Source organism: Paramacrobiotus metropolitanus, unplaced genomic scaffold (assembly GCF_019649055.1).
Source record: "Paramacrobiotus metropolitanus isolate TYO unplaced genomic scaffold, Prichtersi_v1.0 Parri_scaffold0000033, whole genome shotgun sequence".
Lineage (NCBI taxonomy): Eukaryota > Metazoa > Tardigrada > Eutardigrada > Parachela > Macrobiotidae > Paramacrobiotus > Paramacrobiotus metropolitanus.
In genome coordinates this window covers 1,097,848-1,121,510 of record NW_026570253.1, presented here as the reverse complement: position 1 = coordinate 1,121,510, position 23,663 = coordinate 1,097,848, and the positions used below count along the sequence as shown (strand labels likewise).

At 40.4% G+C, this 23,663-nt stretch overlaps 5 protein-coding genes and 1 long non-coding RNA gene across 16 annotated transcripts; 4 read left to right on the top strand and 2 right to left on the bottom strand.

Annotated features, from left to right (window-relative positions):
• Window positions 1-120: 120 nt before the first annotated feature.
• Window positions 121-4,100, bottom strand: LOC129589110 (cysteine sulfinic acid decarboxylase-like). The gene is made up of 11 exons (XM_055483642.1): window positions 3,583-4,100; window positions 3,386-3,479; window positions 3,107-3,197; window positions 2,510-2,628; window positions 2,089-2,207; window positions 1,781-2,032; window positions 1,491-1,555; window positions 1,278-1,356; window positions 930-1,184; window positions 729-824; window positions 121-487 (listed from the first exon to the last, which is right to left on the bottom strand). Exons 1-11 carry the CDS (start codon window positions 3,919-3,921, stop codon window positions 305-307), a joined length of 1,692 nt encoding a protein of 563 aa, XP_055339617.1. The 5' UTR covers window positions 3,922-4,100; the 3' UTR covers window positions 121-304.
• A 114-nt stretch (window positions 4,101-4,214) lies between these two features.
• Window positions 4,215-7,633, top strand: LOC129589114 (uncharacterized). 7 transcript variants are annotated; one of them, XR_008690567.1, is made up of 7 exons: window positions 4,215-4,481; window positions 4,655-4,722; window positions 6,339-6,648; window positions 6,904-7,080; window positions 7,163-7,214; window positions 7,286-7,372; window positions 7,452-7,633. It is a non-coding gene; the product is annotated as an uncharacterized LOC129589114 (long non-coding RNA). The 7 variants fall into 7 exon arrangements; XR_008690568.1 differs by having other exon boundaries at window positions 4,215-4,722; window positions 6,441-6,648; XR_008690565.1 differs by having other exon boundaries at window positions 4,215-4,722.
• A 2,645-nt stretch (window positions 7,634-10,278) lies between these two features.
• On the top strand, window positions 10,279-12,945 carry LOC129589111 (ras-like GTP-binding protein Rho1). Its single transcript, XM_055483643.1, has 6 exons — window positions 10,279-10,696; window positions 11,541-11,587; window positions 11,685-11,787; window positions 11,986-12,081; window positions 12,373-12,816; window positions 12,916-12,945. Exons 1-5 carry the CDS (start codon window positions 10,529-10,531, stop codon window positions 12,544-12,546), a joined length of 588 nt encoding a protein of 195 aa, XP_055339618.1. The 5' UTR covers window positions 10,279-10,528; the 3' UTR covers window positions 12,547-12,816; window positions 12,916-12,945.
• A 101-nt stretch (window positions 12,946-13,046) lies between these two features.
• Window positions 13,047-15,268, top strand: LOC129589112 (ras-like GTP-binding protein Rho1). Of its 2 annotated transcripts, XM_055483644.1 has the most exons (6): window positions 13,047-13,114; window positions 13,192-13,384; window positions 14,064-14,106; window positions 14,189-14,295; window positions 14,363-14,464; window positions 14,684-15,267. In XM_055483644.1, the coding sequence occupies exons 2-6, from the start codon at window positions 13,211-13,213 to the stop codon at window positions 14,843-14,845; spliced, it is 588 nt and encodes a 195-aa protein (XP_055339619.1). In that variant the 5' UTR covers window positions 13,047-13,114; window positions 13,192-13,210; the 3' UTR covers window positions 14,846-15,267. The 2 variants fall into 2 exon arrangements, with proteins under 2 accessions (XP_055339619.1, XP_055339620.1); XM_055483645.1 differs by lacking the exon at window positions 13,047-13,114 and having other exon boundaries at window positions 14,684-15,268.
• A 299-nt stretch (window positions 15,269-15,567) lies between these two features.
• Window positions 15,568-16,572, top strand: LOC129589132 (small nuclear ribonucleoprotein Sm D2-like). Its single transcript, XM_055483680.1, has 3 exons — window positions 15,568-15,743; window positions 15,811-15,987; window positions 16,068-16,572. The coding sequence occupies exons 1-3, from the start codon at window positions 15,739-15,741 to the stop codon at window positions 16,246-16,248; spliced, it is 363 nt and encodes a 120-aa protein (XP_055339655.1). The 5' UTR covers window positions 15,568-15,738; the 3' UTR covers window positions 16,249-16,572.
• Window positions 16,573-16,940: 368 nt separating this feature from the next.
• LOC129589231 (serine/threonine-protein kinase PAK 6-like) lies at window positions 16,941-23,309 on the bottom strand. Of its 4 annotated transcripts, none has more exons than XM_055483835.1 (13): window positions 22,926-23,309; window positions 22,192-22,636; window positions 22,105-22,124; window positions 21,951-22,043; window positions 21,425-21,623; window positions 20,607-21,134; window positions 19,482-20,135; window positions 18,951-19,127; window positions 18,495-18,631; window positions 17,994-18,208; window positions 17,761-17,879; window positions 17,428-17,656; window positions 16,941-17,350 (listed from the first exon to the last, which is right to left on the bottom strand). In XM_055483835.1, the coding sequence occupies exons 5-13, from the start codon at window positions 21,584-21,586 to the stop codon at window positions 17,295-17,297; spliced, it is 2,277 nt and encodes a 758-aa protein (XP_055339810.1). In that variant the 5' UTR covers window positions 21,587-21,623; window positions 21,951-22,043; window positions 22,105-22,124; window positions 22,192-22,636; window positions 22,926-23,309; the 3' UTR covers window positions 16,941-17,294. The 4 variants fall into 4 exon arrangements, with proteins under 4 accessions (XP_055339810.1, XP_055339809.1, XP_055339807.1 ...); XM_055483834.1 differs by having other exon boundaries at window positions 21,947-22,043; window positions 22,926-23,308; XM_055483832.1 differs by lacking the exons at window positions 22,192-22,636; window positions 22,926-23,309 and having other exon boundaries at window positions 21,947-22,183.
• Between the last annotated feature and the right edge of the window lie 354 nt (window positions 23,310-23,663).

Below are 23,663 nucleotides of genomic sequence, written 5' to 3'. Positions count from 1 at the left end.
ACAAGACAAGAAAAACTGTCTTGTGCTTACCGGTACTTACAAATAGTTAGAGTAGCATTTCGACAGAGGCTTGCCTCGAGAACAGAAATAATGGGGTGCTGACAAAACTGCAAAGTTCGCTTTTTGGTTAATAAACCGTTTATTATTTCCTAACATTATAAAATCATTAACAGTCATTTCGATTAAAGACAGGAACTACTAGGTCGTGCATGAGCCGGATATCACGCTGTTTCAAACTTTCAATCAAATATTATATTTAAAAATCCAATATTATAAGCATTGTTCAGAACAAAGCTCACAGTCGCTACAAATCAGAACCAAGTCGATCAATTTCATCTACAACAAACTTCATGCTATCTTTGGTAGCCGGTGGATTGCAGTGTATCACCATCCGAAAAAAATTGGGTAGCTTGCGATTCTCATGCGGCTGGTATCCAATGAATAACGTCCCTTGCTCCATCATTCGTTGCTTCAATCGAGGAGCGACCTAGAATAGGGATGAATAGAAAAGTGTACAGAATGCAAGTTCGTCGTCCAGTGGTCAAGTGTCTGTGTTGGCGGGGGTTACCATCTGACCTTTCTAACATCATAACGGATGCAAATGAGTACCAATCTTTCAAAGGCTTAAAAATTGTTTTCATTGTAAATACTCGAGGTCATAACCCTGCCATTTTGAGTTCTATTGCAGTACCTGTTCAAGTGACAGCAAAACACCAGAAGAAACCTACCTTTCCAATACTTTCGCGAAATTTGTCAGAGTTCCAGTCCACATTGCTTCTCACACTCGGAGGGATATAGTAAAAGCAAACGTTTGTGCACTGCACCTAAAACAAAAAACGCCGCTATATGAACGCAGCTTTTTAACCATTGTCTCACATACTATTATCAATGTGTAAATATCATGCCAGGATAAAACACGAAACACATACCTTTGGGATGACCAAATGGAATCCCTCTTTTTCGCGGATCAGTGACGCGAGATATTCAGCCATGTCAAAGGCGTTCTCCACAGCCGCGGCCAAATGTGATCGGCCTCTTCCCTTCCACGACAGCCACAATTTCAAGGCATCATTCTTTCGTCCACACATGAATGTTTTATCACCGATATCGTAGTCCATATCGTAGAATTTATCACTTTGAAATAAATAGGATGATTTATTGGAGTTGCACTCGTGTAACAATTTCTGTAGTAAATCAAATCCCAGTTTAAGGTAAATCTGCTGGTCCATAGTTATATGGCATAATATGAACGCAGTTATCTGTGTCACTTATCGTGCCTTATGTTTTGTAATGAACATAGCCGTCTGTAAAGGAAGTCCTAGCATTTTATGTGGGTTCCAAATAACCGAATCCGCTCTGAAAATATACACAAATTGCTGCACCTTCCTAGTAAACTCGCAATCAGACCAGATTAAAAAAAACAATGGTGTGGTCCATTCTCGATCTGAACTGTGAGATTTAACCCAAAACCAGTTAAAGGTTAGGCCTACCGGTTGATCCCTTTCACTAAATAGCTCAGCTTCGGTGAAACCATTGCGGCTCCGCCCCATGCTGCCTGCAAAACCGGTTCATCAAACTGAGAATCCATCATTCAATAACCCCGGAAACCCCGGAAAAAAAGTCGGCAAATAACCCCGGAAAAAAAGTCGAATTGTTTCTGAGCCAATTTTTTCGTAGATCTATTTCAACCGGAAATTCAAGATCTTCAGCAGTTTCTAACATGTGTCCGTACGTAGCCTAAAAATCTCAGAAAGAAACCATTAAATAAACACCCACTTACGTCAACATGCATCCAAATGTTGTATTTTTGGCATATATCCGCAATCGCATCCAGAGGATCGAAAGCTCCGAAAACGGTCGTTCCACTGGTGGCAGACACAAAAAATGGCACAACACCTTGCTCATGAGCTTCTTTGATTCGCCTCTCCAGTTCTTCTGGTATCATACAGCCGAATTCATCGACCGCCACCTTCCAGACATTATCGGTACCCAGACCCATAACGGATGCTCCTTTCTGTAGACTATAGTGGCACTGCAATGAAATCTCTTGAACCCACTGCCAAAATTCCAATGCACTAAAGGACATACTTCTTCGGATGTAAGGATGATTAAGGGTTTATCGAATGTGGCATTGCCCTTCTTTTTGACGTCCGGTTGGTACCGATAACGAGCCAAATGCATGCCGAGTATGTTGGAAATCGAACCGCCTATTGAAGACGAATTTAGCGATATACGCAAGTACGAAATAAAAACAAGACATCAACATTAACTGTAAGGACATTAAATGATGACTTTACTTATTAAAACTTAAAAAAATTCACTGATAAACATTTGAAAACCCACATGGTGTTAGCAAATGCTTCCACATTATTAAAACGAAATACAAAACTAATAATACATGTAAATAATAAACACTACAACAATATTAAATAAATATAAAATAATGTAATAAATAAATATCAATATAGATATAATTCGTAATAAATATATGCAATGCCGTACCACTTACCCGGATTAAATAATCCGTCGATGTCATCTTCGTCGGTGTATCCGATAAGTTCTTTCCCAACATAGCGAATCATGTATAACTCCATCAAGGTAAACGACGGTGCAACTTCGTAAGTGTACCTAGAACCACACCGTACTTATAAAATGGCTTGATTCGAATACAAACAGAAAAAAACCATATGATAATATCCAGAGCGCTTTTTCGCGCTTCTTCGAGCGCCCACATCGCCAATTTTGCGCAGCATACCTGAATTCGACGTAGCTTTAGAGAGTAAATTTTATTTTCATATAATAAGCTTACTGGCTTGTTGCAAGAAACTTAATAGAAAATAATGGGTACTGGATAGATTATAGGTACACGGCCTAGCAAACTGGCGGCTTGAAACTGCACACCCTACTGAAATCAGGACCGAAATACACAAAACCAACAACTTGCAAAAAAAACGCAATTATTTGCACAATTTCACGTACTGATTAATTTATATTACGAACACTTTGTGAATGCTGCAACACGTACGTATGTCAGTAAGTAACATAATGTTGCTATTAATTTTGACTATATTAATAATTTATCTTCTCTACGCTGAATTTTCCTCACACGCTTGTGTGCAGTGCTTCGACCATCCAGGCGCTCATTAATCCGTACTCGTCCAATCCTCCCCACAACTGATTGAAGAAAGCGGGATGCCCTTCAAAAAACCAATAACAAAAACTAAGCAACTTCGGTTAAATTTGGCAAACTGCGAAATTATTTTGCGGCTGTCCGCTGTCGTAAGTGCAGTCAGTGCACAATAATTGCACTCATTGCTAATAACTGATTTAACAAAATTGATAATAATAATAATATTGATAACTGATTTAATAATCTGATTCGCACCAGCATGCAGACTGAGATCCACTATCTGTTTGCAGATTTCCACCATTTTATCCTCTGAATTCCCCGTATCCGCTACTGCCAAATCGAATGACTTCTATTCGAAATTAAAATGGGAAAGTAAAACAAATATTTTCCATGCATATCAATATCGTGCACAGATATGATGTATCATGCATGTACCACATCGTGCTTCCTACCTTCATATCTTCTGGCAAAAGGAAATCCACAATTTTGCCATTCTTATTTGCTCGATTTTCCCATGTCTTCAGCAATAACGCCACTACCTCCTCGACCAATTTTTTCCCCGTATAATTGTTGTTTTCTCCATTTGGTAGATCGTTCGGGCTCCTGGAAGCCGGAGCACCATTCTGCGAGCATTCGGAAGTGTCCATAGGTGAGTCAGGAGATTTAACACAACCAGCAAGTTCAGAATTGACTGCCACTGCAAAAGCAGCTGGACGATCGCGAGCCAAACACATGCGTTTGAAAAAACCTCCACCGCCGGAAGGCGGAATATCTCCAATGTTATCAGCCATTCGAACCACACGCAACCGGATGGTCGTCCGTTATCAGAAAAGACTCCAGAATTCGACGAAGTTTACTTAAACAGAACCGCAGTGACGTAGATTTTCGGTCACGACTTTTGCGGATGGCGTATGGTGTGGATTGATCAGTGGCGAGGCGTGGGCTAACTACGAAAAGTATGTCGATTTACCCCCGCGGGAGGCGCACTACGCGACACTATGCCGTACCCACCCACAGCTTCCTTATGGCTGTGCAGACTCGCAGAGTGCACATATGCAGCGGAGTCGGACGGTGGTAGGGCCATTTCAAAATTTCAAAAATCGTTTTCAAAAAACGGTTTTTCCGGCAGGCGATGGGGGGTTGCCATCGCGACAGAGGGTGTTTAGCACCCGAGACCATATGGCTCTGTTGTGTAGAATTTGTAAGGGTAGTCTTTTTTGTAGAAGCAGTAGTTTAGCCATATGTGTCCTGTCAAGGACGATTTTCGGGTTGGGTGTTTCGATATAAATGAGGCCGCTTTTAAAGTTCTCTGACGAAATGATTTTTGATTGGAAGTTATCGGATGGGGGAGGTAGGTATTTGCTGGTGATTGGTGGTTTTGTGAAGTATAGTGTGTTGTGGGTATATAAAAGGAAATCGGAGTGCGGTGGAAATTTAGTTGGTTAAGGGAAATTGTGAGAAGTTTGTTGTGTGGATTGTGTTGTAAGATCTTATTTGATAGTTTGATAGCAAAGGTTGTTGTAGTAAGGTGGAGAGTGGTTTGGAGTGCCTGGAAAGAGGTGTTTGAATGGATTTTGGCAGATTTGTGACAAGTAAGAAATTTTTTTAGTGAATTTTTGTCATTATTGGTAATTTTTTGTTGCATTTGGTTTTCTAAGTTGAATAGATTAAAAGATATTAAGGAATAATTAGAGAATTGGTTGGCTTTGGCTTTATGGTAGTGTGGTTTAAACGGAGTTTTAAGGATATCTACGGAGTTTTAAGGATGTTATACAGTATATCTGTATATTCGGATGTTTGGTGTGTAGATAATATCATGTAGTGCAGCTGCTTTTCGCTAGTGTGAAAGATAAAAAATTTTTAACGTGCTACTAGTAGAACTTTTAGTACTTAACATTATCAATAATGTAACTTACTAGTATAACGAGCTAGGAGTTTTGTTGTAATGACTTTTGGTAATTACCTCTCATAACGAAGAGATACATTAGTCGTTAGTCAGAAAGAATATGAGAAGGAGAGATTTTTTGCTCGTGTAGATTTTTTTGGAATTTCATGTTAAAATTTTAATGCTTTTTTGGGGTTTGAGTGTTTCGGGGGGGTGTTTTGTTATTTTTGCGATTTTTATGTTTTTTATTAGTCAAGTGCCAGTTATGACAACTCTTGAAACATAGTAGGAAAATATATTATTCCATTACTGCGTTTACTAAATTTATTACTTAATTTTATTTTCTTTCTTATCTTTTTGCTTTGTGGCGAACGTTATTTGTTCTTTTATTCACTTCGATCAAGATTAACTTTCAATCGACTACCAACTGATGAAGTGCCCAGAAAACAGCTATACTATTTACAGTTTTACTGTAGTACTTACTATGGTGTTGCGCGGTATTCATTGTTATATTCACTGACGCTTATTGATATACTTTTTCCAACTACATCCAATCATTTTTTCTGTGAGAATTCAAATGTGCAGCACATTAATGGTGCATTACTATAGAATTTTTAAAATAGTAGCGAGCGCTTACTTATTTTCACTAAACACCGGTATCGCTAGAGTAGGTTGTTGCACGACGTATAGGTCGTTTTTGAGACTGTTATCTGGGACAGTTTACATAAATGCAGTTTACTTAACTGCAGAGGACTTTCTGTAACCGGTAACTGACGTTATCAATAATAGGAAGGTAGTTATAATATTTATGTTAATAAATGATGAAAGAAAAGGAAAATATGGATCATATGAAGGAAAATAGAAATTAAATTATGGAAAAAATGGAAAAGTATATTCTGGTAAAATATAGAAAGAATAAGTGGCATTATAGAAAATTTATTTGGGATTTTTAGAGTTATGTTGTGTAGATATTGTAGTTGATAAAATCAAATTGAAGAAACAGGTGGATGTAGTGCTCCGTATGGTTTATTGTATAGTATATGTTGCGATAGTATATGATGCGTATGCGTATATAGTATATGATGCGTATAATGTACTGTAAAGTTGATTGGTTTTATGGTTTGAATCTGGGTATGTTTTGGAGTAAATGTAGTTATGGATGAATGATTATGTGTGTGGGAATAAGATATTTTGAAGAAACAGGTGGGTGTAACGATCCGTATGATGTGAAGTCTGTTGTATTTGGATTTTTATTTTACTAAATCTAGTAAATATTTTGAAGAAACAGGTGGGTGCAACGTTCCGTATCACTCAGTATTTTAGGGTATTTTGATCCGTTTTGAGATTGGCAAGTGAAGTTGGAGTTATGAGAGACAGGTGGGTGCAATATTCCGTTTAGAGGTTTACAAATGTTTTTTATTGTAGATTAAAATCGGAAAAATTTGGAGAACATGACTTTCATTCCGATTTTTGTTGCGGTTGTTTGGTTGTATGTTTGAGTTGTTTTTGTATACATGCCATTTTAGGTGTATGGTTTTTATTGGTAAGTGTTTTAATTTAATTTGATTGTGCAAAAATTTTTATTTGCTGGTTTTTTAAGGTATTGAAACGAAAATGGGGGACAAGAATTTGGGTAAGTTATACAAAGATGGAAAAAAGAGGTGTTAAGCGAAAGTGTGAAAAGAGTAAGAAACCTAAGAAACCTAAGAAACAGATAAAAGAACAAATATTTGGCAGTTCATATTTTAATAAAATTATGGTTAATTATTATCTTTGACTGAGCCGAAATCATCGGAAGTTACATTTGTCTACAAGCCAATAACTGTAATTACGATAGTCATGAAGCATAAGGTTCTAATTTATATTATAAATTCTTTTGTTATTGTAGTTGCAAATCGTTGACGACAGTGGTGTTGTGGATGTTGTGGGATATAATCAAATTCAGCAGCAATTATTTGGACATTCAGCTGCTGCGCATCAAAGCGGATTGATTGGGATTCACGATTTTTCAGCTATGAATAAGCAATATCGCGTCATACTGAAACAGTCTTATGCTTATATTGAAGTTAGCAATAAAAACGTTTCATAAATATAACAAGATATTAACACAAGTTATAATTTTTAATTTTTATAAAATATTCATATAGGGTCGGAGCAAAGAAACAATCAGCAAAACGTATATGGAAGAAAAAAAGCCAGGTATAACCTTTTTTACGAGAATAAATTAATTATTAATCTTCAAAATTAATAATGAATTTTTATTTTGATAGACGAAATTCCAGGAAGTGCTATGGATATTGTTGTCACTGACGACAATACAACCGTACTGCAGCCTGACTCCAGCAAACGATCTGTTGGTAAGAATTTAAATATAATTATTAATTTAAAATTTATTTTTTCTGAATTTATTTATTTACCACTTATTTGTTTATGCAGGAACTCCGAAGAAACGAAATAAATGAATGGAATAGCATGAACCGTTGCTTTTACTTTGAGATGGACCAATCGTTTTCATTTTTATTGTTGTTATTTGAGCGATTCATGAATTTATTACCGCCATTATACCATTTTTCTAAGTGCATTATAGTTATCTGTGGTATTATTATCTGACAGTGGTGGTGCGGTATTATTATCTATGTGATGTAGTTATGTTGAATTACTCGTTTAATACTTGTAAAGTTTGTATCTTAGTATTTTTCTTATACTGAAATAAACTATTATTTTGTTATTTTGTATTGGTTTTGTAGTAATTAACTTTTAAAGTTACCAATAACTAAAGGACGAAATAAATAAGGCAATTTCTTTGTTTTCAAGTTTGAGTAGATCATAATATTTTATAAATATGCGACCTACTGAGTCCAAGTAACAACTTACTGGTAGCTGAGAACCTTTAATAATTATCATGGTACGAGTACAAAATATGCATTAGAACAAAACGGCCTTAACGAAAAGAACAGTTGTATTATGCTATCCTGATCGGGATCATACCGATTATACAAACCGAAAGTCAGCTGATGTGTGGTAACAATAAGTGAAAATAAAATTAAAAATTAAGATGGGTAAATTTTAAAATATGCGTCCAACTGCGCCCAACCAGCATTTACTGCCAGCTCGTAGGAGGTAGCATTTAGAGTCAGGTGTGTGTTATAAATATGCGCCCAACTGCGCCCAACCAACAGTTACTGCCAGCTCGTAGGAGGTAGCAGTTAAAGTCAGGTGTGTGTTATAAGTATGCGCCCAACTGCGCCCAACCAACACTTACTGCCAGCTCGTAGGAGGTAGCATTTATTGTCAGGTGTGTGTTATAAGTATGCGCCCAACTGCGCCCAACCAACACTTACTGCCAGCTCAAAGGAGGTGGGATTTAGAGTCAGGTGTATGTTATAAATATGCTCAGTTAGTTTATGTATGTTATAAACTAACTGAGCTGCGTCTCTATCGGAGTCCTACGCACAACCATACTTCCAACTTCATTAACCATTCTTCTTCATTAACCAACATTCAATCAATTATACAAACACCAGGTGGCGCTTCTAACTCTTAAACCGCCTGCCACTTGGCCGCCTCCCCCGAGGTGGCCGCCCGTTAGGTGTCTTTGTAACTTTTCGATTTTTTTAACTGACTTGTGAGTTTAGTTTTGATTTTAATCGACTGTACGCGCTGCAGTTTGGATAAACTTTCTGCAAATTAATGATCATCAATCATCAGCCTTGTGATCATACTGGACTTTATTCTATTACGTCAAATCCACCTTGGAATCCACCTTGGATGAGTTGGATCCTTCTGGAAAGTGGAAGTCCAATACGAAGTACCCCCAAATAGCACGGAAGATTCCTCTGCACTGCACCATTTGCTTCGCTATGGTCCGCTCCAAGTTGTCACAGCAAGTTCTTCATTTATACAGAGAGCTGATAAAAGCAACATCAGCGAAACCGGGATTCCGCGATCGTATACGCCAGGAATTCAAAGCCAACGCGAGTATTCCTCTCAAAGAATCCATGCGCATTGAGGCGCTGCTGAGGCGCGGTAGAAGACAGCTGCAAATGGTACAAGATCCTCGCACAATTGATCTGAAAGTGATTGGAGAAAAATTACATTCACCTGCATAAAACTAGCTGAGAATCCGCTGCTGGCAACACGAAAATGATCAACAGCTTGGAAAACAGCAGGAAAAGGCGAAAAGGCAAAAGCTTGTAAATCATTGCACTGACTGAGGTTGCCGTAAATCCATTGGAGCCAGCCGCGTGACTTATTGGATATTGTCTCGATTTTAAGAACTGCTCACTAGCCAAATATCCGTAGCAGCACTTTGAATTTTTAAGGATGAAATGGGTAATCACTGACTGGAAAATGGAAAAATGTTTGATCTCTTGATCAAGACTTCGGGGAGCATTTGTTTGAGGGAACAGCAACTTGGCCACAAAGATTTGAATAATGGCTAAATAATGCATTACGATCTAATGCTTGCATGTTTTGCTCGGTTTTGGTGCCCTGAAAAAGATCGTTGTATAGAGAAATTATTAACCCATTTTATAAGTGACAGTACAGACAGTATTAGATGTTCTACAGATATGTATGTGTTTCGTACAATACTGTAAAGTATTGTTACTATTGTATGTACAATATCTATATTCGGCTGGGTTCATGGTGTTGGGCGACATTTGGCGCTTTATTTCAGTTACAACCAGTTAAAACAAAATTCGATTAACTGCGGACGTCTCACTGCTACCAAAAATCAGCGTGTTTGTGTTTATAGTAAACAGTAGTAATAATGTTTAAATAAATACCGTAGAAGTAAGGAAGTACATATCTACTTAAAATGAATTTATACTTAAATGCAAAACGATATGTGTGAAATTACGGTAAATGAACTGCGAGCATTAAGGGAGGTATTGTAGAAGTACAGTACCTTTATATATATTATATATTTGTATAATTATGTACTGATTGTGAACACTGTACCAAGGTGGATAGGGTAAACCTTTTACACCGTGACTGTACCTGTATGAAGCATCTATAAAAGGCTTAAAAACCGATTTTACTGGTTTTATCTGTAAGAATTTTTGATAAGGTTTGATTCTGTGGACCTGGAAATTTTTGCATGTAAGTATACTCGTACGTCACGATGATGTATCATGCAGTGTAGCGCCGTACGGTAACCTTATCGAATACAGTAATCATGCTTACCGTTAAATGATAAAATTAATGAGATTAAGCACCTTTTACCGGTGTTTGATTTTGTACCTGTACGAATACTCAAGAAGTCGCTACCGTACCCTCTTCACAGTGCGATGTTAGAATTGTTTAATTAATTTTTGTGTGCAGCAGAATCGAGGAGTACAAATACGTAGCTGAATCTGACCAGTAAAACGATCTCGCAACAGTATAGATCACTAAGCATCAGTTTAATAGTTTCCTTTCAATATATTGAAATAATGCAGTACGAATAATTACACAATTTGGTAATCATTGCGCCAGTGGACGCTAATGTCTTCATCCGATGTGGGACGATAATGACTAATCAGCCGAAAGTTCGCTGCGCCAAAGTGGTTGTTGTCGGAGATCCAGTGTGTGGGAAAACCAGCCTGCTAATGGTATTCTGCAATAAAACCTTCCCATCGGTGCATATTCCCACGGTGTTCGAGAATTTCGTTACCGATGTCATCATTGATAACAAAAAGGTATTTCTTGGACCAAGTAGCCTATTTCGGCCCATATAATACCGTTTTTGGGCAAGCCGATAGGATGCAGTCTTGCAGAGTTGCAACAGTAAACAAATGTTGGACGTTACGTTAAACTGAGCGAGCATGATGTAAAGTAGGACTAAAAGTATGCATCCACTGAGAATGTTTTACCTTTCTCGTATAACAGTATCTGCAGTTAATTGCATACATTTACGGCAATTTGATAAACTTTTGTAGACGTCTGTGCATAAGGTTTATGCAGATACCCCACACGAAAGTGATGCGGTCAGAATGCGAACGTGCGCATTCTGGATTCGTTTATTCTGCACGATTTCTGAAACTAACGACTTTTAAAAAATCTATGCTATTATATTTTTCTCCTTCAATTAAAAGCCCAGTTGGCTAGAAATTCAATGGTCGAAGTCGATCGGATTTCGCGCCAGCTCCGTTGGAAAATTGAACGTTCTGCAAAGTGCTGTTAAAATGTGCGCAAGCGATGAAGCGTCCGTATCTGAGCGCATACCTGGGATGCGATTTAGAGACGACCAACTAACTACATAATAGCAACACTCGAATATGCGCAAAGTTTAATTGGAAATATACGGAAACACGACCAAATCAGCATAGTTTTTCCGCATCACTTTCATGCGGGTACGTATTAGTAGCGAAGCTTTCTACAACAGCGCGCAATCTTACGATTAATAGGTAATACGGTATTAGATATAGATATACAGATACGTAAGTACATTGTAAGCCGCGCCTTGAAGTGCAAACCCTAGTTTGCAGTTGCAATGTGCGATTATACTTGTACTTGTATTTGAAATTGTTGGTTTTATTTCAGGTAGAAACTACTTTATGGGATACGGCCGGACAGGAAGATTTTGATAGGTGAATGAAAAGAAGCTGCGTTTTTTCTAACTTGCTTTTTTCTTCGTGTAGAAAAGTCAAAGATTCTTCCATGAATCGTTTTTTTTTGTGTACACAGATTGCGACCGCTGAGTTATAGAGAGTCCGACGCTGTTATTATTGTCTATTCCGTGGATAATCCCACCAGTCTGCAAAACGTATCTGAGAAATGGTCGCCTGAGGTACAGAAGGGAAAGCATTTTTCCACTCGTCACTGATTCCTATTTAGGCTTCAAAATTATAATTATATTATTTAACCACCTTTCATGTACTTTTTCACTTTATGCTTTCGCTGCTGGCATAACGTTTAGCATATTATTATGTGAGTTCCCAATCTAACTTTATGCCCGTCTTTTTTAATGAAACCAGGACAATTTCAGGTCAGACATTTTTGTCCCGGCATCCCTGTGATTTTGGTTGGCAACAAAACTGACCTTAGAGCGGTAAAAAACGATGAATCCTCAACTGTTGAAGCGGTAAGCATTTGTCGCGAGGTCATTGTTAGTTAACGTGTTGACCTTTCTACGAGAACAGATGTGGTAACTGCTGTTTGCCGCAATGTGCCCCGATTTTGCCAATTCAAAGCAATTTGAGCATTTCGCATTTTTTAAGCAATTTGAGCATTTAATGCTTCCCTTATTTTTTCGGTAATCCCAGATCTGTAGTGCAAATACGGAGTAGGCGTCTGAATTAAACGTACACCGATCAGCAGGCCCGAGCCCAATGCAATTCTGATTAATTTTGGTCTTCTTTTCTGTAATTTGTAGCCGTACATAGAGAAAATCGAAGGCGAAGCGCTGGCATTTCGGATAGGAGCCAAAGCGTATCTGGAATGCTCAGCCAAGACGAGCCAAGGCGTAACCGATCTCTTTCTGACCGCTGTCCGGCATGCCCTGCTCAAACGAAAGGAAAGGTCATCTCGTACTTGCTCTCTGCTTTAACGCATATATTCCGGTTGTCCGGCCGAACTGTGATTGCTGCTTTCGTGGTTATTCATATTGTGGGGAAAATCGTGAGTTCTGTTTCCTGCTCGAATATTTCTGCGTGCATTAAGCATTATTATTGGATTAAAACTTCTTTCGTTTGGGTAACACAGGAATGCTACCATGTTGTTAATTGATAAACGTGCATGAATGTAAAAACAGATGCTGGATAACAGAAATCCTAAAAAAAGGGAAAATGACGGTGCGCCGAAACGACTGACGTGGGAGGTAATAAAAAACCTACTCCAGCCCTACTCATAGGATATGCAGATACAGATGCAACACACTGTGCACACTGTGCGTGCTTACTGCTGCGTTTTCTTACAGTTACGTAATTGTCCTACGCTATCTGTCAGCTTTCTTCACTAACTTCACTCATTGTTTTGTTGTTAGTAAGTATTAACTTATCGCGTTATATTTTGCGGAGAAGATAAGAAAATCCATGTGCCGTTCTGCTCACCGACAGGAACTCCATGTGGCTAATTCCACATTAATGGAGAACGATCTTATGGACATATCACTAGCTGTAATCTTTAAAATTGTTTGTTAGCGAAATTTGGGATCGCTTTTTGGTTTGATCAGTTTTTCATTTCCATGAAACAGCCTATACCTCCCGATAAAAATGGGAGCCGGATCGAAATCGAAAATGGACAGGTATAAGCTGATCGTGGTGGGCGATGGCGGATGCGGTAAAACCTCCTTGTTAACCGTCTTCACCAAAAACTATTTTCCAGTGGAACATGATCCCACTGTTTTTGATATGACTACAAAGGATGTACAAGTGGCCGGGAAAACGGTGAGTTTACAGTCTGTCCACTTATATGCACAGTAATACCATGCATGGCAAAATATAAATATAAATGTGTTATGCCTTGGTAACACTGTATGTACATATGAATATGACTTTTGTATGCATATGTAATATGTATAATACTTACCGTACTGTCCGTTACAGTCCGTATTCTTATTTGCACAATGCCACAATTCCAATGGCATTACCATTACATTACTAGACGTGATAATATTGCCATTTACATAATTATATAATCTTTTTTTCATAATTTATGTCACAATTAATAATATTATAATTAATTTCATAACAATGTCATAATAATGTTTCGCATTCATGTCAAACAATTCAAATCAATGTGGTACCCATTATTAGCATACAGTGATTGGTAATTTGTATAAAGATGCAAATGTATAAGTCCGTGCGCCGTCAACAAACAGATCTTATTCATATGAATATTTTGCCGTTGCACGTTAGAAGAAATTATTATTGATTTCTGTATTTCTACAAACTTTGACTTTGATGTACAATACAGTACGCGTAAGCGCAAAATAGCTGCATAGATACTGTAAGTACATATACGGTATTTACCAAGCATACGAGCTGAAATTTGAACGAAATCGGCTTATTGTAAGTGCAAATGAACAATTTTTTTTGTTTTGTAAAATTTATTGAATATGCACAGGTGCATCTCGAATTATGGGACACCGCGGGTCAGGAAGAATACGGTAATGAATGTACTTCGCAATTACATTGGATGCTTACTGTGCGCATACTAACAATAAGCATCAACACTCAAAACATTTCCAGACAGTTTGCGGGCCTTGGGTTATCCGGACACCGATGTTATCCTGCTGGTCTTTTCCATTGCTCATCCAGCGAGCTTGATTAATGCGCAAGAAAAATGGTTACCAGAGGTAAACCGCAAGCCGCGCTGATTTTTGCACCCACGATCAAAAATGGGTAACTCCTTCATTTGCCTAGCTAGAAAATTATTGCCACAAAAAACCAATAATTTTGGTGGGAACGAAAAAGGATCTCCGGTCGGACCAGAAAGTGATGCAACATTTGGCCAGCAAAGGAATGGTATAGGATGTTTTCTGAAGTTTATTTTTATACATGCAGGTTTTTCTTTTGTCTATATTGTTCACCACGAAGGTTTGTCAGAATCTCGCAAACAGTTTCGTTCTGCAATGCGGTGCTTTTTTTGTTACTTTTGTATCATTGTTAAATAGTACATATACCGATATACGTCAAGTAAATACACGTCAAATTCCGGAAACGTTATTGATCATTTTTTTTCAGGAACCGATCAAGCCGGATGTCGGTAAGCAAGTTGCCGCGAAAATTCACGCTCTTGCATATTTAGAATGCTCCGCTATACGGGGCGAAGGTGTCAAGGAAATCTTCGATACTGCTGTGCGACTGATTACGCCAAGAAAGAAGCGATTTTGCAGTCTGATGTAGGAAAATGATTCCTTCCGTGTTGTTTGCCTTTTGGAAACCCGCTGATGCTAAACACTGTTTTCATACACTGCAAAAATGATGACTGATTTAAGATTTAGCTGTGGGTTAGTAGCTATTTATTTAAATTTTCATTATTTTGCAATTTTTTAAATTCAGATTTAAATCAAACAATGAGATACGGGTACTTTGTACACTTTTGTTCATTGCGATTTTTGCTTTGGTCTGTCAATAAAAAATGCCATAAAAACTATTGTAGCGCTGAAACTGTCCCGGGAACAACTATTGTAGTCTAAGTAGTACCAGGAAGCGATACCATAAAAATAAATATGCAAGAAAATAGAGGAAGCGATACCATAAATACAAATATGCGGTAGAAAATAAATATGCAAGCCACTAATAAAATTGTATATGTCGATCAACTCGTGTTTTTTGGGTATTAAAACCTTCTGAAACTTTATTTTAAAATAAAGGGTTGTGGAAATACTGGGGAAAAGTTTTGCTAAAATTGGCCTAGCATATCATAAGTACCGCAGTCATCAAGTTCAGTATTTACTATTTACTACACTTGATAATTATTAATTATTATAGTTGTGACTTGTGAGAAATTTGTACAGTGACCTTACGAGGCCGTTTCGAGAATGTCTCTAAGGCTACCCCACTCAAACGGCAGCTATTAAACTATCCACTGCGTTCGCGGTACGGTAGCTTGCAACTTGCATGTCTTGCATATTCATTTGAAAGGTTCTCAACGACAATAAAACTTTTATGTGAGCAATTTTTTTATATTAAACATTACTATTAAATAGGTTTTCTCTGTTTTTTTGCGCACAATAAATTCAGATTTAATTGTTTTACATTGACGAAGCCATTCCATTTCGTACCCTGCTCTGATCATGGCGTAAGTTAATACACTTCGCGTATGTGGCATTATAACTGTTAACTGTACGCGCACATTTCTTGATTAGGACTGCTGCGAAGCCCAAAAGTGAAATGACTCAAGATGAGCTGCAGAAGCTCGAAGAGGAAGAATTCCGCACCGGACCACTCTCCGTCCTCACTCAGTCCGTCAAGAATAACACCCAAATTCTGATCAACTGTCGAAACAATCGAAAGCTCCTTGCGCGCGTCAAAGCCTTCGACAGGTACGCTGAAACAGGGACGAACCCGCTGCCTGTTCAAGCACACTTTCGCTGATCGGTACTGTGACTGTATTCCCTTGCAGGCACTGTAATATGGTGTTGGAGAATGTCAAGGAGATGTGGACGGAGAACCCGAAGTCCGGGAAGGGCCAGAAGAAGGGCAAACCCGTCAACAAGGACCGTTTCATCTCCAAGATGTTTCTGCGCGGCGACAGCGTCATTCTGGTCCTCCGCAATCCCCTGCAGGCCACGCAACCCAAATGAGGACACCCGCGGAGCTCTGCTCCCAATTTCCCGACTGCATCTCAGCCAGTTTTATTGGTGGTTTATTGCTAATTATTCGGGTATGTTGGTTATGTTTCTGATTTTTGTAGAATTTGTTTTTCATTGTGTTACCTGAGCAAGTTACGATACAGAGCAGATGACTGTGGCGTCACATCGGTTTAATACTGTTTTCACATTTGAGCGGTTCAAATTGCTGTTTTACTGGGAATGTGCGGATTGTTGTTACTAATCACTGTTTTCAAATCTGAACCGTATGGATGACATGTACGGGAAATCGTACGCGATGAAAAAGGTTGCAGATACTCCAGAAACTGTCGTTGCGGTAAAAATTCCGATAACACCATACCCGATATCATCATGCAATCGAAAAATGTTGTAGTGCTGATAATTTCGTAAGAATACTTTATAATTAATGGAAAGCATGGACTCATAATGATGTTTACTTATTTGACATCGCAGGCGTTCGTTTCGACTTTTTTCCGAGCATGCAAGAGATGGGCAGTGGGCACTTTACCGTGCACTGACGTAGACCGTCGAACGAACAAACAAAGCGGAATAAACGAAATTGTTATTTCTAACAGGTTAATACAGCATTGCTTTTTGATCGTAATTAAAGAACACGAGAGTGCTTAATAACGGAGCGTCTGGAACTGCTTGCGAAGTTTGGGAAAAAGAATTTATTTGGCAGCATCGCCGGCTGAATTTAAGTGAAACAACTAAAAATTACGGGGTACAAAATCTAAAAATTAAACTTATTGCAACGTGCCATACAAAAGTGAGCAACTCGGCAGATCTACAGCATGAGGATAAGTTAAATCAGAGTAGCGTCCGACATGGGACAATTCCAAAGACAGAAAAAATTCGCTAAGCGAGATATAAGTAAGACAGCAGACTAACCGTGTGGATCATCAACATCTCGGTTAAACCAGGCTAACAACAGAGGGCGATACAAGATTACAGGCAAAAGCGTTTACAAAAATAAATCCGCCATAGCTATTCCTATGGACCACCAATAGGCTATGATTTCAGTGGCCATTGGCCACCGCACATGTCTTGTGCTCGTGCTCCTGAATGGATAATCCTAGCAAAATATGGGTATTAACGCAGCACACAAATCAATCTTCAAATCGACGTTTGTGTTTGAAAAACGCAGTATACCTTGAAGAGTTTCGGGCAGCCGCTGAGCTACGGCGGCATTTAGCAGTGGAACGAGTGAATAGGGGTGTCCAGCTTGCTTAAGAAATGGGTGCTGCAGCAGTTCTCGGGCGGTGGCCCGTTCGGCCGGATCTCGCACTAACATTATATCGAGGAAGTTGAGTAGGCGGGGTGATACACGCTGGACATTCTTCAGCCGAGGCGGCGGCATATCACGAATGTGACGCATTGCCTACAAACGAAACAAAATCACCGATATCAGAATAAAAGACTGCACTGATGATAGGTATTTAAACAACTGGCTAAACAAAGTAACGGTACTCGCGTAAGACAAACCTGTAGAGGCGGTTCGTTGAAGAATGGTGGTTCTCCATCCACCATTTCCATAATCATAATACCTAATGACCAAATGTCGACTTCCGTACCATACGGCAAACGAGAAATCACTTCCGGTGCTGCAACGATAAGCTCAGTAAGCAAAACATTTTTTGCAAGCTGAAACCAGCTTTGTCGGCTAATGAGTATTAAAAATTTCGTTTTGGAGTATTATTTTAGCGGGTATAGCTTACCCATCCAATAAGGAGTACCGACGAGAGACTTTCTTTTGGGTGTGTCCTTATTAACCTGTGCACAGAAGCCGAAATCGGACAATTTAACCCTGCCGTCGCTGTGCAGTAGTATTGAATCGGATTTTATATCCCGGTGTACAACGCCTTGAGAATGCAGATAAGCCAGCGCAGAAATACATTGTAAGGCAACGGTGGCTATTTGCTCCTCATCCAATCTAAGAAACGACAAAATCCCGTGTTAAATTGTGAAACAATTAGATCGTTCTTTTCCCACAGATATACACATATCCATGATTTAATCCACGCCGAAAACACTACGACACAAATTAAAAGTAAATGTGGTCCGCGTTTTTCTATGACAAAAAACAGGTTATCTTCTACTCTGCACCTGTTCAAAAAGCTTCTCGTACTTAATAAAAACGTCAAAATCAACCACGGAAGGTAATTACAAGGCGCCACCAGCTAGTAAATTACTATGTAAGAAGTAATTCTCGAAATTACCGGCTGCTGCTGGTAACAATATCTGTCAGAGCACCGCCTTCCAAATACTCCATCACCACCCACAGTTCATCATCAACCAGATAACTATCATACATTTCCACAATGTTAGGATGATGATAGTCGCGCATAATGACGACCTACGAAACGAAAACGCATAAATTATTTTATATCTTTTTTCTACAGATGTGGGATGCTACACACACTTCGTTCAGCGGAGACCGATACTCGGTTTCAGAGGGTATAAAATGCGATTCAAAAGCTCCGAAGATAATACAATACACCCTTCTATAATTGTTATCATGTATCCGAATGTAATTTCCATGTTGACAAGACAACAATGCAAAATCTGGGGTGCCTCGTGTCATGATACGGGTGCAAAGTAAACATCGCGCGTTGTAACCCCAATCACACTGACACTGCAGTCAGTTCATCTAATTGGCAATTCAGTAGACATACCTCATTGAACAGCAGTTCGCGCCGTTGTTGTTTACGCAGATCCATCCGTTTGACGGCGACAATGCGTCCGTTGTCCTCGTCAGTCTGCTTGGCGATGCAGACAATTCCCGTCGAACCTTCTCCAATCTTCATAAAGTCAGTAAGGATTTCCCGTGGGTCTTCAGAATTGACGACCAACTGCACAAATAAATGATCGAATTTCACAGAGTGCTTTGGTAAAGCTTCTGCCACGAATAAACGGCAGCCATTTACTAAGATCTTATTCGCTCTATTGTGCAATGATAAATTATATACTTTTCCCTACGGCATATTACCCAGCATTTTCACAGCGACATAAATTAGAATTAAACACTTGCTTAACGTTAGTCGATAGTTCCTTAATTTTTCGCGAGCTTTGTTGAAATAACGTTTTTTCGAGCGCTTTGATAATTTCATTTACGGTTTCCTTCATATTTAAGGTATTCAGTTCACAAGTCTGTAAAAAAACTTAACGCATAAAATTCGTAACCACTTTTACATAAAAACACTTACACTGAGAGCAGCGCGAAACTGCTCATGCGAAAGCATCTGTTGTGGCGTCATGGCCGTATTCGACACCATTCGTTCTGACGCAGTGCCACCAACCGGCAATTTCGGCACTTCCTGTGGTCTTGGCGGTGACACCTTGCCCACTTGAGTCGTCTCTTTCTTCTCTTCTTCCGGCTGCAGTAATGACAATGGTGGCAATGGCAGGTGATCCGACATCGGCTTCATATCATGAACGGCACCACCGGGCGTCACAAAGCGCATTTCCGTTCGCTGCGGCTGCAGGCCCAGACTGGCGTGCGCCGACTGCGACTGCGGCATACGCGCATGATGGGGATAGGTATCCGGATACGGCGGCAACTGGGGCGATTTCCGCGGTTCCGCCGGCATCGGCACCAAGGAAGAGATCGTGGTCGGATAGACCAATACTGGTTTAGCATGGAGAATCCCGTTCGGCACGGGTTTGCCGTTGGAGACACCGTTGGCAGACGGTCGGTGGGGCGTCATTCCGTTTGGCCCTGGATACGGCATCATTCCATTGGGTGTTGAATGCGGAGCCATCCCGTTAGAAGCTGGACGAGGCAGGGTTCCGTTGACTGCTGGAGGGAAGAATGCGGTGTTGGGCGGAACGTAACGCGGACTTAAGGGGCCGGGATGCGCCTATAACATAAATTATGATGATTATAATACGGTTAAAGCCATGCTGTCCATGGGTGATATGCACGTTTCTGAAGGTCAGACATCAATCAAAGTACTCAGACAGACGGCCTACGCAAAGTCTAACGGACATCGCCCAGCGGCAGCAACTTGTCCGACAAGTGTCTCCTAATTAAGAGTCATTCCTGTCCTAAGATAAAGTAAACGACGAATATTTCGCGAGACAGTCTTCATTCATAATATGTATACGGCGTGAATAATTAAGGAAGTAATAAAACAAACTTTTACTTACTCAATTTCGATCAAAATGTATTATTTCTTCCACACCAAGTTTACAAATCAAGTGAGTAAACTCGGTGTAAAATCAAAAAGTCCAAACACAGAAAAGTCAAACGGTAAAGAAAAATAAAATTCTTTAAGAAATACAGGGAAAAAAACGATGCTTTTTTATGCCGATAATCCTATTCTACACACCTGAGCAGCAATAGCGTCCATGTACGGGGGAGGAACCCTTACTTTGGGTCCCCCGAGACCCTCCCGCATCCGTCCATCCACCGTGTGGAGCTGCTGTAAGGGAACCCTCGCATCCGCAAATGTTTGAGTGGGAAGCGCACCGTTACGACGGTACTCCAGCGTACTCGAGCCGCCGTGCATAGTGGGCGGAACAGCGATCACCGGTACGCAGTTCTGCGCCGCATTTGCAGGAATACGGACGTAGTGGGGCCGTGGTGTGGAAGTATTCGGCGAGATCAGAGCGCGCTGTGGCAGAGCGGGCGAGAAGGTGACACGCGGTCCCGGAGGGAGGAGGGGAGGGCGAATGGCGGCCTTATGGTGGGTAACCTGTCCCGGTCCCGGTTGGGCGTGGTAACCGTTGGAAGGCAGGGTCGGCGGGACGGCTGCGGTGGTGGTTGGGGGAGGGGTGGAATCGGATGTGCTGTACAGCAGTACATTCTTGCGGTTCCGAGCGGAGTTGTCCGCAGATGCACCGATTATACTGGCCCACTGTAATTATGGTTGATAAGTGTACTCTCGCGCTAACAAAATACGTAACAATACCTTGCGATTTTTTTTGCACAAGTTTGTAAATTTTTTATCAGGCTCAAGCACGAAGCACGACATAAATTCGTCACTGAGCGGTGATAATTTAACTTTTCAATGATTATCAATCTGTTTTCAATACAAGTAAACTCAGTACAGTTAACAAGAGTTTGCAAGCAGCGCAATATTGGGAACACATATTGGAACGCTAAAATAAAACTCCAATTTTAGTATTTTACTGTTAAAAAGCTTACTTGTGGCGGCAGCCCCACGAATCCCCCCTTGGCTGGATCGAAATCAGTGTGGAAGCGATGCTCGAAATTGGACGGTGCACTGATCTCGGGACGGCTCTTCCCGGATTTGGCATCATTCTTTTTGCCGTTCTGCTTGTCCTTCTTCTTGCTTAATCCAAACATCCCGCTTTAGAAGATGACTGCGCTGCATTCCATTCCTCTGCAAATAACGTATACTCGAGCTAGTTCTAAGTACTTTGCAAAGACATATAATATTCTGCGAAAAGGAGCTTGCGAGCTGCAGCAACAAAACCGAAGAAAAACGAAAACAAAGGCTACACAGTGTCAACGGCAACTGCCAACCAACTACCGTTAAATGTGTGGAAGATACTTGAAGTATGGACGATTAATCGCCAAAATCACTTAAATGTTTAAAATGTTAGTACCACTTACTTATCGTTAAAAACGACTACGGTAAAAAATAACACGCAGTATGCAAGGATTGCAAGCAGCTTTCCGCAGAGGTTGATGTACTGCACTTACCTACTGTATCTGATTCTGCGATTCCAAGTTAAAAGTTACGAAGGAACTGATGAAATCGTTAGATCTTGCAATAAACAAGTTGCACTAGCACCAGGCACTATACATGGAATATACGAATAAAGACGAAACAAGACAACAGGTTCATTTCAATAACTGACCATAAGTCCATAAAGAGATCCTGTGAAGAAAAGGTAGGGGACAGAGAGATGCAGACTAACAACCGATATACATATCTGTATGCTCACCTTCCTTTGGTCTATGACTCCGTAGCGCATGTTACGGCACACGTACGACCTTGACACGCATGAGTGGCTTGTGGCTAGGTGGAAAATCCGAAAAATGGCCTGCTAAACTGGCCGATAGGCGACAGATTCAATTATAATAACATTCACGAGGGTACCCCCCGCAAGGTGGTGAGCTGCAGTCAGGTAAACAGTACTGTTAGTACAGTATCGTACTAATACGTACTTATACGAAGAAATAAACCGAGAAATACCGCATTGAACTGCAACATCACCCAGGATTACTGGTTCTCGCAGCTGGGCTGCGGGACCTACGAAACATTCGGACCAGAAGCCACCCGACTGCTTAACGTGCCAGGAAAGATGATCCAGCAGCAGGCGAATTGCGAGCAATAGAGTTCTGCGTCAACGGGTCAGCATACACAGATTCGACGAGGAAACGCCGCATCTGTATAATTATAGTATAATGGGAACAGCCCGAACAGCACCACCGGCGCAAATTTACATTTTTGTTAGACTAAATCATTCTATTCTGTTATTCGCCCGCCTATGTTCGTAGATGTTGCTGTGTAACTCGCTTGTGCTTTCTCTTTCTCACGATTCATTTACACTAGAATGTGTGAAGAATTTGCTGCTCATTACGTGAATAAAAATTACAGCCCAGTACGTACATTGTAGTGATTGTACTTGTACAACATGCATAACAATAACGTGCACGAGTAAACCACAACACTCACTTCTCGGAATCGCTCTCGGCCTAGCTTCGAATCCTTCGATCGTCTCGGAGTACCGATCACCACTCCACACCGTTGCAACTGCATTAATGGACCGACTCGCGAGGTTACCAGGGTCTGTTACAAAAAAGCCGGGACCGGAAGCCCAGACACTGCTGCTTTAACAACACTTTATGAAGCCGCCTTCGCGTCAGCTGGTGTTAAAACGGAACTGGAACCACCGGCTGGCCTAACCCGAACCAATGGCGAGAAGAAATGCGATTGGTCCCTTGGGAAAGAGGAGTAATGTTAACTTGGGAAGTCATATGTATGTGTACGGTATTTTATCGCGGCAACATCGAAACCAGCGGGGGCAGCCGCGGCCTGCTGCAGAGCAGAATAAAGTGGCGAAATATCGGGACATTCCTCAAGGCTACGTGTTCCGTGCAGTAAGACGGTTTAATCAATTAATCGCACCTTCGTCGGACCGGACGCCTCTCGCTTGGTCGCCGAACTCGGGAAGATGATACGACAGGAAACAGGAAATTGCGGGCGACGGAATACCTGCGGCAGCGGATCTGCATCGAAATCCAACGCGTGATTGCGGCCTTTGTCATGGGAACAGCACCAGCATCGGCTTATTTAGACGATATGTTCTGTGCGCAGTTTAGCCCGCCTATTTCCGTTGTCGGCTAAGACTGTGAAATTTGTAAATATTTCATTTTTTTGTAGAAAACTTATGACTGTTTTGTACCGCCAAAC